At 40.7% G+C, this 18270-nt stretch overlaps 1 protein-coding gene and 1 pseudogene across 1 annotated transcript in view; both read left to right on the top strand.

The window, feature by feature from the left end:
* The window catches only part of LOC139445621 (leucine-rich repeat-containing protein 74A-like), a 582304-nt gene that overhangs the window by 520632 nt on the left and 43402 nt on the right, over positions 1-18270 (top strand). The window contains exon 15 of the mRNA XM_071226790.1: positions 5881-5942. Coding sequence (XP_071082891.1) covers positions 5881-5942 — 62 coding nt within the window. The remainder of the gene's footprint in view (positions 1-5880; positions 5943-18270) is intronic.
* Positions 16548-17572, top strand: LOC139446697 (uncharacterized; annotated as a pseudogene).

Raw genomic sequence — 18270 nt, 5'->3', positions numbered from 1 at the left:
CGAAGAGCATTAACCATGCTATTTTAGTTACAGAACAACTCGCCGTAGTCAAGGTAACTAAATTATACGACAACCACACTTCGATCGCAATTCAACTGACGTGTGCAGTTGTCCTGTCGCTTCGATAATTAGTTGTGAGTCGAGGAGCATTAAACATGCTGTTTTAGTTACCTTGTATACTGCGAGTTGCTCTGTAACTAAACTATTCGTCGACCACACTTCGATCGCAGTTCAACTGACGCATGCAGTTGGCCTGTCGCATCGATAATTAGTTGTGTGTCGAAGAGCATTAACCATGCTGTGAGTTCGTGATAAACAACTTGTCTCGTCCGTGCACCTGGTCGAATGTTCTATTGTCACTACAGGGGTGAGGAACTTGGTACATTCGACGTGAAAGTGGTCACTGCCTGATTACTTTCCCGACCCTCCTTCCAGTGTTCCGTCAAATTCTACCCATTTGTACGACTGAAAACAGACTAAAACATGGGTTTTTCAGATTAAAAACAATGTTTTATTGGTCTGTTTTCAGTCGTACGTTCCCACCCAGCCATCTCCACAGGGAAGTAATTAAGTCCAGTCCTGCTTGATGGCTTATTCTTCGAGATTTGTGACATGTCATAGGGAGGTGCGTGCGCAACCGGACGGAAACAAGTTTAATGTTTACATTCCAGCTTCTGGCTTCCTCTTAAACGTGTGACTAGACGTGAGGGTATGAGAGATACCCATTTGTACGACTGAAAACAGACCAATAAAACATCGTTTTTAATCTGAAAAACCCATTTTTATACATTTTCAGGAAATCCCCTGTGAGCTGGTCCATTTTAAATATATAGGGGTGTTGCAAGACAGTGAATCTGGTAGGGCAAATGTCGAACTGAGAAAAAAATCCTTGATAAGTGATAACAATTTTATTTATACTTTGCAACAAGAAAAACATTACAAATCATGACATCAAGACATCACTTGATATGACCATGTCTCACTCATCAAAATAGCACATCACTGCATCAGAAAATAATAAATATTGATTAAATGTCCACTCTTTTCTCAACATCATATCTTACTCATTACAATAGCACATGAATAACTTGTCACTCTCCATTGATCATGTCTTTCACTCAGTCATGCTTAATGATGTGACCAGCAGCATCAAGGAATTCAAGGGGGCTTTTCTGTCCATTTGATAGCTGATCTTTCAGTCTCTGCAGTCTCTGGTCAAGTTCAACATACACTCAATAACAATAGTTCCTGTGACACCAATATTTTAGTGTATTTTACAAACAAGTAAAGTTTGGTTTTCGATATTATAGTACATGTATGGAATCAAGTCACCAAAACGCAACTGCTACAGAAAAGTATGCATTCCATGCAAAAGTTGACTTTTATGCAAACCCCATGCATTTCACTACCCAAGACTGGATATAAAAACATGTGTTCACAGGTTTCCATATGCATTGTTTAGCATCATGCTGATAACAACCACTCCGAAAAACAACAAAATTACGCAATTATTCAACATTGCCACGCCTGTCCGAAAATGAGCGTCTGCAAGCCATTGGTATGCTTGAAGCAGGATCGAGTCAACGGGATGTTGCAAGACAATTTAACGTCCACAGAAACACCATTTGGTGTATATGGCAACGTTGGCAACAGACAAATGCAGTCTGAGACCATCCTCGGAGTGGCAGGCCACGCGTAACCAATAATCGACAAGACAACTTGGATTCGAACAACACACCGACGAAATCGATTCCAGCCAGCAACAGTGACTGCAAGAAGCATCCCTGGCTTTCGATCTTCACAAACCATATGTCATTGCCTCAGATGTGCAGGGATTGTCGCCAGAAGACCCACCAGACATCCCATTTTGACAGGAAACCACCGTCAAGCATGTCTACAGTGGTGCAGACAGCGTCGACGCTGGACGGCCATGCAGCAGGGACAAGTTCTATTCACTGACAAGTCTCGTTTTCACCGCAACCACAGCGATTGACGGATTCAAGTGTACCGACGTCGAGGTGAACGTTATGTCAATCATTGTGTCATGGAAGAAGATCGGTGGGGGGCAGCAGCGTTATGGTATGGTATGGGATTACAGCAAGACAGAGGACCCGTTTGATAGTGGTAGAGGGAAATCTCAATGGACAGCACTACCGTGACTAGATCATCGGCCCTGTTGTTCTACCGTTTTTGAGTCATCATGGCCCAGGCATTACCTTTCAACATGACAATGCCCGGCCTCATATTGCTCGACTTGTTCAATATTCTCTTCAACAAAACAACATGAATGTCATCCCCTGGCCGGCTTGCTCCCCTGATCTCTCACCAATCGAGCACATGTGGAATGAGATGGATTGGCGCCTTCGACATCAACCACGTGTTCCACAGACACTCCAGGAACTTCGAAACATGCTCCAGCAAATATGGACAGATATCCCACAGGACTTTGTGCGACGCATGGTCCATTCCATGAGACGAAGATGTGTTGCTTGCATCGCAACCAGAGGTGGACACACGCTATTGATTTGTAAATTGACAATTTGGCATGTTCATGTTTTTTATGAAATCACGCATTTTCTGAAGTCAGTATGGCATATTAAACCATTTGAACACTTATAGGAGTCTTTCATCTGTTGCTAACCGAAATTGTTTCAGATTGGGTAAAAAACATAACTTTGCATTAAATCTTATTCAGTGTCACAGGAACTTTTGTTGTTCAGTATAGATTCGTTTGCGAGGAGGGGGGCACGCACCTTGCTGGAACTGTACCAGTTTGTTTCTCTCAGTCTTCTCCAGTTGCTGCAACACTCGGATCAAGGCGAAGATGTTTGGATGGGCATGCTTGACCATCTTGTTGAGGTGACTGTGCCATCCTTCTAGATGATTGTTTGTCCTTGGACCTGTGTTGTCACTGTGGTTCCAAATTGATGGCTTGAACCTGGACTTGTCGGAGAGGGAAGAGTGGCAATCCCACTGGTTGACTTCTGGGTTGTCTCGGTATTGGTTCACCATCTCAAGCTGCTGGACCTAAGTGAAAATAATAACATATTTACATTTAATATTCATAAAATGTTAAAATTAATATTCATGTTTAAAAAATATATAAAATATAATATGTAATGTGTAATAATATTATATAATAACATGTGTATACCTTCTTCCAAATGGACTGGGTATAGTGAAAGAAACGCCCGCGGGGGTCTGTGTTCGGGAATGAATCCTCTACTGCTCGGATAGCTGCTGCTCCAAAGTCTGTCTGGATGGTTTCTGGTGCAAAAGGGATGGTTGGTGACTTCTTGGACAACTATACCTTCAATCTGTCAAAGAGGCGAACATAGGTTTCACGTTGACGGTTAGGCAGAAGACAGAAGACTAACTGGGTCATCTTGGTGCCAATGAGTCCATGGATTACATACAGCTGATCCCAGAGGGCTGGAGACGAGTAGAACATACCATCCATATAGTGATATGTCAGAGGAAGCGCTGACCATCTGTTGTTGTCTTCCATGTGTCGGGCAGGTCAACCTGAGTCAAGGACCTTGGTAGAGCATGTGTTGTCTTTCTTCGTCTACGGTACAATCCACTCTTCAACGCGTTCCCTCATTGGGACACAAAAGATAAGATGTCCCAGTTGTATATAGAAAAGCGCCAAATTCCAAACTCTCTGTTCTCACCAAAACTTAAAATACATTCTCTTTGTAGATTTCTAGATGTTTTCTATCCTTTCAATATTATAGTACCCTCAACTTTGCATTTTGTAACCTATAATCGTAGATATAATTATTTGAATATGCCTACTGAAAATGACAACCTCTGTTTAGCCCATCAGAATAGCCCCGAGTGAAAATATCACGTTTGCCCTGTCACAAGATGATTTATAAAATGCTAATCCCAATAATTAATCCCCTTTGTATTGTACATCGACTGTCTGCCATCCTGAACGAGATGTGCAAGTATGTCACTGATGAATTACTGTTGTTTATATTTATGTCAGGTGACCTTGGCTGAGATGCAATTTATCATATTTTATACTTTTTGTGTATTTGTCTACTGGAAATATTTTTCAGGAGAGATTAGGAAAAGTCACTCAAAGGACAGGGGGTTTGTTGACCATTTTCACACATGACTGTTGCTATCCCTCAGTAGCGAGTGTGACGCCCACCGGCCTGTTGTACCGCCACACAACGTTTACGCATTCCTCTAATGAGCTTCCTGATCTCACCAAGAGTGATGGTTGCCCATGCTCGTTGGAGGGCAAGGCCAAGGTCACGAATGTTGTTGACGTTAGGATGGTTCCTTCTTAAACGTCTCCCAAGGATATCCCATGTGTGTTCAATGGAAGCAAGATCTGGAGATCTAGCCTGCCATTCAAGGACGTCAACGTTGTGTTGTTGCAACAGATTCTGAGTCAGTTGAGCTGTGTGGGGGCGCGCATTGTCTTGTTGGAAGATGTGTCCAGGGTGAGCTCTTATGAACGGTAGAACCACTGGCGTTAGCCCCTGATCGCAGTACCGTTGGGCAGTCAGAGTGTTGTTCAGCACAATGAGGTCTGTTTTGCAACCCCAATGGATTCCTCACCAAACCATTACACTTCCTCCACCATATCGATCATGTTGAATGACGTTATTAGGGTCAAATCTCTCTCCACGTCGTCGTCATACGCGGGTTCTTCCATCCGAAGTCAGTACCATAGTCCGTTTCTGACATTTTCTCATTTTCAATTAATGCTCAAGATTTGGGTGTTGCTAAACTTTTGTTACTGAGTGTATTAAACTGTGAAATGTAAATTCTCCCTACCATACTTGCAGGGACGTTTCACCACTTATAAAGTAGTTCAGAGTTTGCAAATCATTAAGAAATACATACAAAAGTAATAACAAATATTTAAGGTCAGAAAAATTCTTTATCATTCATTTGGATATGATTAAATATACAAAATCAACCACTGTTTGAAGTGAAGGAATACATGATGATAGTGTAACGAAAATGGTGCTTTATGAAATGAATAGTCTCGATTGATGAGTTAAATGAAAAATGAACAGTTTTTAGCGAAACATTTTCAAGAGAATAACAAACGTCAAGAAGCGATATGAACTCCATTAATGACCTCTGTCATTATTTTGCCTTATCAAGGTAGAACTAATGTAAAATGGAAGTCAGCAGTTTGGGTACAGGCCAGACACTAACAAGGGAGGTAGCTCTTGTGTAACAATGGTTCTGTCAAATTGTTATGTTCACTGCAGTGAAATATCAAGTGTTATGTTCACTGCAGTGAAATATCAAGTGTTATGTTCACTGCAGTGAAATATCAAGTGTTATGTTCACTGCAGTGAAATATCAAGTGTTATGTTCACTGCAATGAACAAAACACTTTTCTCAACTTCAGAAAACTCAGTCTTTCACACTGAAAAAAAGTATGAGAATCTGTACTTTGCAAAGAAAGTGTACGTTATACCAAACGTAACATTTGTTACATTTCACACTGAAGTATATGATAAATATAAATACCATGTTCTCCGATCAAAACATATTTCTTAAACTGAACATTGTATCAGCATTCTCATTTGGAAAGAAACAAATAACCCAAGTTTCCACAAAGCACAAACCTGTTGGGAAAACAAACACTTTACACTTACACAACACGAAGAATCCCATCTCCTTATTTCTCCTCATTCGACGTAAAACAACATTATACTCACAAAGGCCTTCCTAGCAAGGCTCCTTGGACAATATGATAATCAACAGTGTGTGTATTACAGGGAGATAGCCTATATATAATTGAGCTAGAAACAAAAAGAATGCTTTCCATGTACAAATGGTGTGTTAGGGTCATCCTAAGAAGTCATCCTTCTCACAGTATGTTTGTCATTGTCTCCACAGAACCAGATGGACTTGCTGATCAGAGAGATTGACTTCTCAAATACTGGATATATCAAGTACAGGTAGTATTCATACAATATTATCACCTTTCAAGTGTTGAAGAAAGAGGAACGGCAAGGGCTGCATGTCTGTCCATCCTTCTTTTTGGCCATCTGTCCAATTCAAACACATTGAAGTGAAACACCATTCATGGTGTCTTCATGGTTTAGAATGTTTGTGAATTATATTTCAGTAGACATCCCCTCATGTATAGGGGTTATTGAACGGTAATTATGGTGAGGTCTGGCTTGGATGTGATGCTTCTAAAGGTATTATTCACTTCAGGTAAAATAGGACCCATAAGTAGGTGACTGACTACGTGAAACATTACGTTCTTTTAGTACTTCCGGTGACAAACAATGTTTCACTGCTATAGCAAAAGCAGTAATATATTGGAGAGAGCCCGGCTAGTCATCATCGATACATGCTAGTGTTGTTACTTAGAAAACCATGACATGTTACAAATAATAAAAACACTAGAGTTAGGTGTCATGAATAGCATGTGTATTCCTTTCAAAGCAGTTGCAGTGTTGTCAAGAAGCCTCAGATCAAGTCAAACTGGACACTAACCTTACACTTAAATTGAGGTAAGTTTTCACTTTTCACTCACTTCTGTGCTCTCAGTCAAAGGCTGAAGGGTTGGTATAATTTTCAATATTGATCTGGTAATCATCATACGTACAATGAGGATGGTGTTGAAATGCATGCAGAAACAGTTGATCGGTGACTAGTTTGATTTATTTTGTTGTGTGGACTATTGAAAAAATTATTGAAAAGAAGAAGGTTACAATAGGGTAACTTAGGTAAAATTATTATAATATGTGTCATTATCATGATTATAATTTTATGTGCCTTGAAAATATATATATTTATATTCTAATAAATTCTATTAAAGCTCTCAATGCTGCAGGCGAACCTATTCAACAGGCGCCTTGTCAAAGGAAACCCCCAAATGAAACTCACAATAACTGTTTAAAGGGTAGGCTTTGCATACCATTTAAGTTAGTATGATATATTCATTTGCCTCACTAAAATGTAATCTGTAGTCTGTATGTTAAGCATGTTAAGTTAAAGATAAAACCTACATTTTTAATTTATCAATTATATCTTGATGTCAGGAACTGAAATTGTTAGTATTTTAGAAGTACATATTATTTGTTTTCAAAAGTGTTATTTATCTTCAGCAGTTGGACCAGACCAGATTTGAGGGGGAAAAGAGCTGAGAGTAGATCTGTGTTTCACCAGAATTTCCATTGGCGCGAGGCAGAACTGCAACTCAAGAAACTGTTGAACAAACAACAGGTGTTGTATATAAACAATTGTAAACATGTTAATTTTTTAACTTATTCTGCATTTACTGCTGTTTATTGACAGAAAGACGATCTGTCAGAGGTCCAGCTGCTGAAGATGTTGTTCCAACCAGTTGTCTGGCAGTATCCTCACACAGTCACGCACGTGACCCGGAAGCCATGACATCACATATTATAATGTTTTCCCGCTTGTTTTTGGCTCTAGTATGGGCTAGCGGCTACAAGGGTGGTGATTATCAATCAGTGGATCACTTGGCCTCTGTTGTGCCATCTCCAGGCCCTGATGAAGATTAGAAATGCAGAATCTGCCTCCAGACCCATTCTCACCTTGCTGCTGGACGAGTATATTGCTAAGACTTCCTTCACGCTATCATTTATAGCGCCCAGTTCACTCTTTTGATGTAGCTGACGGAGTTCATGTATTGGACAACAAGCTGCGTCTCATGACGGGGTCTTCCAAGCCAGATACCCATATCAGATTCATAGAGTCTGAAATACGCCAGTCTGAAACCACTCTTGCTCTAGCGTCCTTCCCTAGGGCCATAGACCAGGACTTGTCGGAATCCAACCCCAACCAGATTGAACATCTGTGGACGGTTATATACTCTTCAAAGAATTAAAGTATACATCAGGATTGCAACTTATTTTTCAAGTATAGATTACATAAATATTATAAATAGTGGAATGTATTGGTAAATTATTGCTGTACAATATGCAATTAACAAAGACAGGTGCAAAGACGTCTGGGGTAGGTGGAAAGTCAGTAACGATTATGGCCTCCTCAAGCTGCTATCCCCTCATGGCAGCAACAGCTCATAGACGCGATCAAAGTCCGAATAACAGCCCAGGGGATGTTCTGCCACTCCTGCTCTAGCACCACAAACAGATCCTGAAGTGTCTGTTGCGGACGATCCAGCACGTCCCACAGATGTTCAATATGGAACAAGTCTGGTGAGCGGGTAGGCCAGGGTAGCATAGGCACATTGTTCTGATGCAGAAACTCTGTGCAAACACATGCAACATGTGGTCTGGCGTTGTCCTGCTGAAAGATGCTGCCATTGACTTTGATTAAAGGGACAACGTGGCGCTGCAGGATCTCGCCTCGGTAGCGTAGACCATCCAGAGCACCATCCACTCACATTAGTGCTGTCCGGACCCGGTGATGAATGCCTCCCCACACCATGACGCTTCCCCCTCCAAAACGATTCACTTGCGGAACACAATTTTCAGCGTAACGTTCGTTATAATGTCGGTACACACGGGCATGTCCATCAGCACGTCTCAGTAGAAAATGGGACTCGTCTGTGAACAGAACACGTCTCCATCTTGCTTGAGGCCACGTGACTCTCTGACGACAACACTGCAGTTGTTCACAGAGGTGATACGGCATCAGGATATTACGCCGCACGGGTCTCCTGGCTAGAATACCGGCTGCTCTTAGTCGATTTTGAACAGTCTGATCCGATATTCGATGCAGTCCTGGTACTTGTGAGGCTGTTGACGTTGCCATGATAAAACAGTCCCACAGTAGTCTTACCTAGATGTAGCAATCTTCACCAGGGGTTGTAACGAGGGGTCGTCCTAACCTATGCCTGTCACAAATGTTGCACACCCATCACCTGCGCCACATGCTGTTGTGTTTCACCAGCTTGCAGTCGGCCGATGGCGGTGTTTTGCCTTGTTCTTCTGATAGACGTGGCATGTTAACGGCTTGTTTTCTGATTTTCTGATGGGTGTGTCAGCAGTCATTGTCCTGGCCTTTTAAACCTTGCTGACAGAGGAATTGTCACGACAGTTCAGAAAATTTGCATGCTGCAAGTTTATGGCATTGCAGCTGCTTTTTTGCGAATTGGGCGTCACGATGTCACAACATTATGTTTTGGGCAACCTGCATGTTTACTTGAAAATGTAATGAAATTTAATGGTTACTTAAGAAATAGAATTAATTTTCTACCATACAAAAAAAAGAGTATATCATTCAAGCTCCGACAGATTGACCATATGCGCTACCACTTTTGCAGGCCACACTAGTTGAGATCACAACCACCAGACAACTTGGATACTTTGTTCTCACGCAATGGGATTCAGAACTCAAGAAGTCTCTCCTTTGACAACCCTGTTCTGGTCATTATTTACTGGCGCCATCACTGCTACCCACACTCAGGTTTCAAGCTTTGCACAAGATGAGACATATCTTAAAGCATGTCGCAGGCATCAGACAATTCATCCAAGGGCAACAACCAGCCATGCCATTCCTCCCTCAAAGACTCTTCTCAACAAACATTGGCGTAGCCAAGGAAAGTCCCGAGGTACCTACCAGCCCTGACATAATTGCTTCCCAGGCAAGGGTGCCGATCGGAGGTTTCAACGACTGGGTCCTCCCACCCCTGTGACCGGCGGTTCCTCAGGTTCTTCTTCAATCTACAATGATACCAGTGTGCGGTACTTCAATTTGGAATTTCCATGGCCCTGTGGCTTTTCCTGCCAGTCTCCAATTTGTTGCAGACAGAGGTTAGCTGGAATATTGTTACGCTATGGCTTCGAACGGTCATCCTACAAGCGTATACAGCTGACGGATTGGACCCTCCCAAGGCTAACAACCCTCTCCAGATCAGAATGGTCGCATCTACCATGGCTCTTCATAGTAACTGCTCCATCATGTCTGGGTGGGTGCTTTTGGCGTTCCGATATCTTCCTCGTCAGCCATTATCTCAGTGACTTAGCCTTGGAAGATGTTGTCGGTGTTCACAGCTTTGGTCCTCTGGTGGTAGCCCAACAGGTCCCCAATCTCCGACGCCATTGATTCTCCTTGACCCTGAACAGGCCGGTCGAACTCCCCGGTGTTTATCAGACCAGATTAGAGGGCTTTCCTGTGTTCCGCATTTTCTCATTAGGTCAGTTCTAGTTTTTGGCGAAGCAACTCATTCTATTACTGTCACTTTGCTTGGTCTTCCTGTATTCTTCACACATTTATTTCCTTCTGACAGGAATGGTCATGGATTTTTCAGGTTATCACTCTGGATTCATTGCTGGTTCATCAGACCTTGACAAGGATATATTGTGGAATAAAGATGCAATGAGGAGTAATGCAGGATAAGTTCATTTGTATACTTATCCTGCATTACTTCGTCATTACTCCCCACGAAGTTTCAGATGTTATGTTTGAAGCAGTAATGTGCTTTTATGTGACTCATCGCTTCCAGATCACGTGCCGACTGTGTGAGGATACTGCCAGGCAACTGGTTGGAACAACTTCTTCAGCAGCCGGACCTCACACAGATTGCTTTTCTACTAAAAAACAACAGTAAATGCATTAACGAGTAATGTAGGATAAGTATACAAATGTAAAAAAGTATTTAGATTTTACTGATAGTCCTGTACACTGGCAATCAGAAGCGCTGATATTTTAAATGATACAAAATACACCATATACACTGGACACTTGCTGACACGTGGTGTTGAAGAACATCTTGGGACTTTCAGATAAAGTCCAGCGTGAATCCATATGGTGACACCATTGAAAATATTCCAATTCAGACAAGTGCAACAATGTGTCCAGTGGGAAATAATTCTTATGAAACTTCTACCCCTATTACATATCTGCCATAAATGCTGTATTTTGGCTTCAATCACACTAACTACAAAATTTTGATTTTCAAGACGTTCTCTTCACTGTCAACCACACATTTAGTTGTCACCAAGAAGTCACGTAACTACCCAAACCAGGACGTCATAATGGAGGCAACATCACTTTTTTCCTGTGTGTGTTAGAGTTAACACCTACTATATTAGTAGTAACTATCTGGCACTTGGTAGTAAGACTCATTAACCTAAGATTATTCTAATAAGTTTGCTATAATAACAGACATATAAATAAATAATAGTGCTGCTGGAGAGACAAACATGCACATAAGTATAGCTGGTGTTTGGTATTTGTGAGGTTGTCATGCAGTCTCCATCACCCGCTGGGTAGAAGAAGTGTGGCCGGTTTATGGTCACGGGTCCTCATAAATTTTGCATGAAGTGCAGAGGAAAGACCTGCAGCATGGAGAAGAGATGTGAGCAATGCAGTAACACATCTGAAAATATCTTCTCCAAGATGTCCAAGGCCATAACTAAGGGCACGAGGCGCGAGGCTGCAAAGAAGACGGTGGACGCCATCATAACTGAGAAATCAGTTTCCACTCCAGCGCCTCCCTCTACAGCCAACCCACCATCTCCTGCAACCACCATGAGTCTTATAAAACAACTGTTCAAGGAACAGCAGGAGATGGTGAAGGCCATGCAACAATCTAAGCTGTCAGAAATGGACAATAAGATCACAACGATAGCTCAGGCAAAGACTATCAGACCTTTGTCCACGTACATAGGCCCGTCTGCACAAGATCAACAAGCTGAGCCTCACAGCCAGCCCATGGACCAGCCATCAAGCCAGCCGGGTACAAGCCAGCAGGCTTTCACCACCGATGGGACAACACCATACGGGAGCTGTACAGTATCCATGGACAGGCCGTCTACACTTTTTTTTAACTAATTGAGGAACTTTATCACCTACGCTTCACCCACAGGTGACAGAGGATTCACCACTCCAGATGCCTGAATACGGGGGATGTCATGCTCCTACACCATCTCAACATATTCATCAGACATTACCTGGGCCCAATTACACTGGCAAGGTTGTAGACCAGTTGACGGATAATTTTACAGGCTCAAGCATGATTAACGACAACCTGTATCACCTATGAAACGGAAGTTATAAGGGAACACGAAGCTACACTACTGGAATTTCCAAGTTTGGATGAGGACTTCTACAAGTTTGTGCACAATCCCTGTGGAATATTACGTTATAGGCATCACGTTTCAAGGATCTGACATCTGTCTCCAGATACTTTCTGGATATCCGATCATATATAAATTGGTTTGTCGCCGGAATCAGACATATCATTCCACCTTTACAACCATCCTATGAAGGAATCGTGCCGGAAACACCATCTATTGTCATCCATTGACTCCATTTGTCAGGATGCAGGAAGACTTATTCTCCTCCCAAATCTGGCCTTCTACACAGTTACTGAGGCTACAACGACAACAGCTTTTATCCCAGATCAGATCAAGAGCCATATCAAACCAAACCAAGAAATTCATGATGTCGCAGCCTATATCAACGACCACAACATTCAACGGGAAGTTAAAGCATGTCATAGATGAAGTTAAACATGACACAGCAGAGCATTTCCAGACTTCAACTATAGACCAAAGAGCGAGGGCTCATGAATCATCCCATTCACACAAGTGACCCTGGGATTTTAAGTCATCTGCGTCCAAACAGCCTCCTAAGAAGAAGTTTGTCCACTCTGGGAAGGATTCTTTCAAAGTGAGGTGAAGGTACAACAAGCAAACAGTCTTCACAGGATTCTTTTCACCAACCAGACTACAAGAATATGATCGCCGTGGAAGATCTGGAGGCAGAGGGGAACGAAAGTTCTGACTTCCATACCACCCCCTCCGACTTTATAGACCCTTTCTATCTGGTTATGTCTTTGGATTTTGATTTACACCTACCGTCTTTCAGCATAACGCCAACTCCAGGCCCAGTGGGAGGGCGTCTTCTGTCATACGCCGAAAATTGGAAGCAAGTTACCCCCGACCACTGGATTCTAGAAGTCGTGGTTCACAGATACAAGCTACACATCAGGAAACATCCAAACCTGAACAAAGACTTTATGAAGCTAATACGCAACTCTCCACCCAAATCTGATGCTCGTGATAACAATCACTGGATTGTTTGAAATCTCAAGCCGTAGGACACAGATTTCATCTAGTCGGAGCCAAGCTTGCGGCAGCAGATCAGGAAGCTACTAAAGAAGCAAGAGACTAGCAGAGACCAATAAGACCAAGGTTTTCTTCTCTGGTATTCATAGTTCCCAAGAAGAATACTACCGACATCAGAATGAGAATCGACCTAAAGACCCTCAACTGGGTCTAAGTACACAACACCGGACCAGTTGTAACTCTTTTCATGAGGATCAACTTGCTCCTACAATGGCAACATCACAGAACACGGACACACCACTGGTCTGCCATGTGTAGAGCTTGAAACTAGTCGACTCAGCATTCGGGATTACAGTTTACTGCACAGGAAGAACTACCTGTCTCTTGTCTAGACTGACTACAAACATTTTTACCCTAATCAAGTCAACTGACTTAAATGTAGCTGGATCCGTGCAGTGTATTTGTACAGACTGACTTACATGATCACTTATGCATAACATTACAACCCCTTAACCAGACACCTGTCACTGTACATCATGTAGCCGATTCACAACTACAGCAGACATCCGATGCCTGCACGCACAGTGAACGAGACACCACACACCATCGTCCCCCGATATAACAACAGGAATGCTTAAATACAAAGCCAAAGAGATGGAAACAAATCGTACGGTACAATATTTTAGACCAAGTAATTTTTTATATTCAACCTGTCCTACGCGATACATTGTTGACTTCTTCCCATGATCGATTCCTCTATACAGAATAGGTGAGCCTATATGTCAACCAGGGATTTGGCATTGTTTCATCGACATCACATTTTCACGTTTCACCATGTCCCGACATGAGCAGAGAATCGACTGAAGTGGACAAGCTGACTCCATCAGTTATCGGATGGAAGCGAGACATATTCCTGGGAAACTGAACATCTTTGCCAACAGCTTTCCCGCCAAGGGAGAATAATTGCAACAGAATGGATCTTACATCCCAAGATATTTGCTTGGATAACCATGTTATGGGACACACCACACCTAGATCTATTTGTAACCTACAAGAACCATCAACTCCGTGGCTGTGGCAAGATCGTGGCGACCTTCATCCCACCTTTAATATGACAACAGATGGGACAAGTTTGTTGAGTGTAGAAAACAACTAGGGATTTTTACTAATGCTATATCAATCCCTGTGGTTGCAGACTTTCTTCTTCATCTACGTCAAGACAATAAATTCAGACACGGGATGATAGAAGATTACAGATCGGCCCTTCATTCTGTACTTCAACATGACAGATTATCAATTGGAAACCATCCCATTATCAACTGACTAATGAGATAAGGTAGGCACAATTTTATGGATAACAGCTTCATTAATACTGTAGTTACGAGACTACTTGGCAACAACTAATTGTATGATTGACAGTGAAGAGGATGTCTGTTGAAAATAAAAATAATTTAGTTAGTGTGATTGAAGCCAAAATACAGGATTTATGGCAGATATGTAATAGAGGTAGTATTTTTAGAATTATTACCAAAGATAAACTATTGTTCAATATTTACAAAGAATCTCAGTGTGTAATATTTTGTGAGTAATCATGACCTTTGAATAAAATTACTCAATAAATGTTAAGCCTATTTGGGTTTTTTATTGTGTGGATAAGGAAAGCACAATTGAATTGTTTTGAAGATTTCTAGTCAGCCATGATATTGTTTTGACATAATGATGCACATTGAATGTATGCTTATAGTTTTTCAGTTAATAGGTCAGTATCCAAATTACCAATGCTTAACAATGAAAATTAAACTTAATCAATAGCTTAGGCAGTATTTTCTACATGAAATGAAATCAAGATTTTTTGTATTTACATCAGCTAGCGGCCAACATTCCTCAGTTATGACCCTTTACTATTTTGCCAATAGATGGGGCCAAATGCTACGGTACTTTGCGTACTTCCAGTATATTATGCGGTTCATAGATTTTTGCATGGCCAATAACTACAAAGCAGTATTTACGATACCACTCTACATGCTGCTGTGTCCTGGGATGCTGCAATCGAGGTGGTTTGTCGTTTCCGAGACTTCCCATGTCTCTGAAACGATGGTTGATTGCTATTCGGAGGAGCGACGAATCAAACCAAAGCAAGATGTGGAAACCGTGAGCTCACAGTGCGGTGTGTCATTCCCACTTCAGATCGTCTGATTTCATTGCTGTAACTAGTTATGGTAAGATATTTGGGTAACTTGTTATGTTAAAAAAAACTGTTTGAACCATGCTGCATTATTGTTTCTATTTTTTGTCAGATTTAATTAACGTGCATACCAATTACATTTGTTATATTTTCTTGCATTGAAATTACGAAGAGGGTTTTACGTGACTCAGAAATGTGTATCCAGTATGCAGAAATGTGAAGAATGGACGCAGACAAAATAGAATATGTTCCGTCCTAATTAGGGACAGACTTATTTTCATAGTACCAAATCCTTTCCGTGTAGTTTGATTTTGTCATTGAGTTAAATTGAGTAAAGATACTTAAAACTTCAAAGTGTGTGATTTTTTCACAATAAGTATAGTTCCCTCCAGTCAGAGTTAGCGAGTTAATTGGAGTATTGGCTAATTTCTAATGTAATCATGTTTGTGTGTGTTTGCATGTGAACCTATGAGTATATTTCATTGTTTTTTAAAACCAAGATGGAAATAATGTGTCATTTTTGCTATAGTAGCCGCTTTTTGCCAGTCAGTGATGTTTTAGCTTTGACCCTCATGTATTTCGTGCCAGGGCCTTTGAAATTAATTACTGGGTGTGCAGTACTGGTGCATACCCAGTTAATCAAGGTAAAACCCTGTTTACCACCATTAAGTCGATGTTTATGAAGTTGTTGATGTTTGACCATAACTCTTCTTAGTTTTCTTCATTAATTTGTTGAATTGATGTTTACCAGGAATGTCAACACATATTTGACATTTTTGCCTTTAATGCATCATGTTACATTTTCCTGCAGGTGCTTCTTTTCCACAGAGATGAGGCACAGATGATTCAAGAATACAGGTTCATGTTTGTTCACTTTTGATAAGTATTTGTCAGAACAGTGTCATGTGTACTTGTTGAAGACACTTCTCTGTATCTGGCATTTCTATGTAATGTTTAGACTATATCTACGAAACTATTGGCTAATTTACATCATAATTTTCCATAATTTAAATGTATTTTTTAGTTTTCTAATGTATTGATGTGTACCACTATTGTTTTCATAATGTGACAAAACATATTGGACCCATAGAGATTTGTTGTTTCCCTGCAAATTAACTTAAATCTAATCATAATAAGTTATCTCATTACTGGTAGTCACAAGATTGCACTATTTCTGTTTGGATAATAATAATCTGCTGCTGTTTTCCCCAGGGTGTACACCTCTGAGGAAACAGAGAAAACCAGATGCTGTACCATCAACTTTTCCCTGGACTGGATCAGTCAACACACTTGAGGCTGATGGAAGCTTTAGGAAATCCCGCATTCAGAGACGTGAGAGCAAAAAGAAGACATTTGAAATAATGAATACAGATTGTGATATTGAATGTGACATCAATAAGGTAGCTGGGTATGAAATAATTGACAATGTCGAGTTTGATGACATGAATACTGACCCAAACAGTTTCTCTACAGACAGTGTCGAGGCTGAATATGAAAGTACATCAGTTCAGACAGACAAATTTTCAATGCTTTCAATACAAAGTATTATGTTAATGCTGCAGCAAATTTGTTTTATACAGGACTGCCCAGCTATACAGACTTCACCTTTGTACTTGCAAGTTTGGGTCCATGTGCATGTCTCCTAAATTATCTGTACAGCAAAGTTGACAGTATGACAACCAGTGTGGAAAATCAATTGCTTTTAACATGCACTTATGAAACTGTGCTGACATAAGACTAACTTTGAACTTGCTCTTCATTTTGGAATTTCAGAGAAAACTGTATTAAATGTATGGATCACCTGGGTAAATTTTATGTATAGACAGTGGAGTGAACTTGATAACTGGCCAGAAAGAGACTTAGTGCACTATTTTTGTCCTTCTGATTTCAAATCCAAATTTCCAACCACACAAATTATCATTGATGGTACTGAATGCCCCATTCAGAAACCAAAACACCCCACAGCTCAGCAGTCTACCTACTCAACGTATAAGAATCGAAATACTATCAAAATACTTGTTGGATCCACAAAAGATGTGTGGTGGCTCCACAAGTGATCGTCAAATAGTAGATAGTAGTGGTTTTACAGTGATGTGCGACCCAGGTGATGGTGTGATGGCCGATAAAGGTTTCAATGTACAATATATTTTGGCATCAAAAGATGTTACCATTAATATGCCAACATTCTTCTCAAAGAAAAACTGTATGTCTGGCAAGACTGTTATGCGTGATGGGAAAATATCAAGCAAAAGAGTTCACATCGAACGTATTATAGGTCTGGCAAAACATTCTTAACAGTTCAGAAACCAAATTAGCCACAGAAATAACCATGGTTTGCTTTATGCTTTGTTCTTTCAAAAAGTGCATTGTTCCCTCTACTTGCTAATCATATTGGTTAGGAAATCACGAGAAATATCTTTCTTTCCAGTCGGACGTTACAGATTGGAACATGGTGGGATTGGCGTTTGCTACTTGATTAAAGATAATTGTTGCTAAATATTGATGAGGATAAAGTTGAATGTAACATGTTATCGATTATGTATCATGTTGAGACTATAATGGGAATGTGTGGTCAAAAAGCAACTTTGAAGTAAATTTATTATTTGTGCAGCCACAAATAATCATACTCCTTAGTCAAGTACAAACATAAATTTGTTAGTATCAGAGCTTCTAGATATATAATGCAAAACTTCCTGTTAAATGTGATGTTAAACCCATCTCACTCACTGAATTTGTTGTAATTTTATGACATCAGTAACATGCATTAAAGAATGTTGACAGTGTTTGGTGCATACTGTTTCATTTTACCGTAATATGTCATTATCCCCTGCCACTGCATGGGTGCTGTCTGTCTGTCACATTTTGTGTCCAGAGCATAAATCGGAAACTGTTTCATATGTTATTATGAAACTTTGCACATGTATCAAACGCAAGCTGAACTGGTGCCTTTTCCTGTTTCCATGGCAGCAATTTGGATTTAACCCAAATACAGGTTGCTTTCATTTCCAGAACTTAAAATCCAAATAAGTTGTTGTGTTTATTTCTGGATCATATATCCATCATTTTTTCAATGGGGACATGTTT

This window comes from Haliotis cracherodii, unplaced genomic scaffold (genome assembly GCF_022045235.1).
Source record: "Haliotis cracherodii isolate W230 unplaced genomic scaffold, xgHalCrac1.p SCAF_6, whole genome shotgun sequence".
NCBI classification, from domain to species: Eukaryota; Metazoa; Mollusca; class Gastropoda; order Lepetellida; family Haliotidae; genus Haliotis; species Haliotis cracherodii.
The sequence above is the reverse complement of the archived record's forward strand: the minus strand, read 5'-3'. Positions and strand labels throughout refer to the sequence as shown.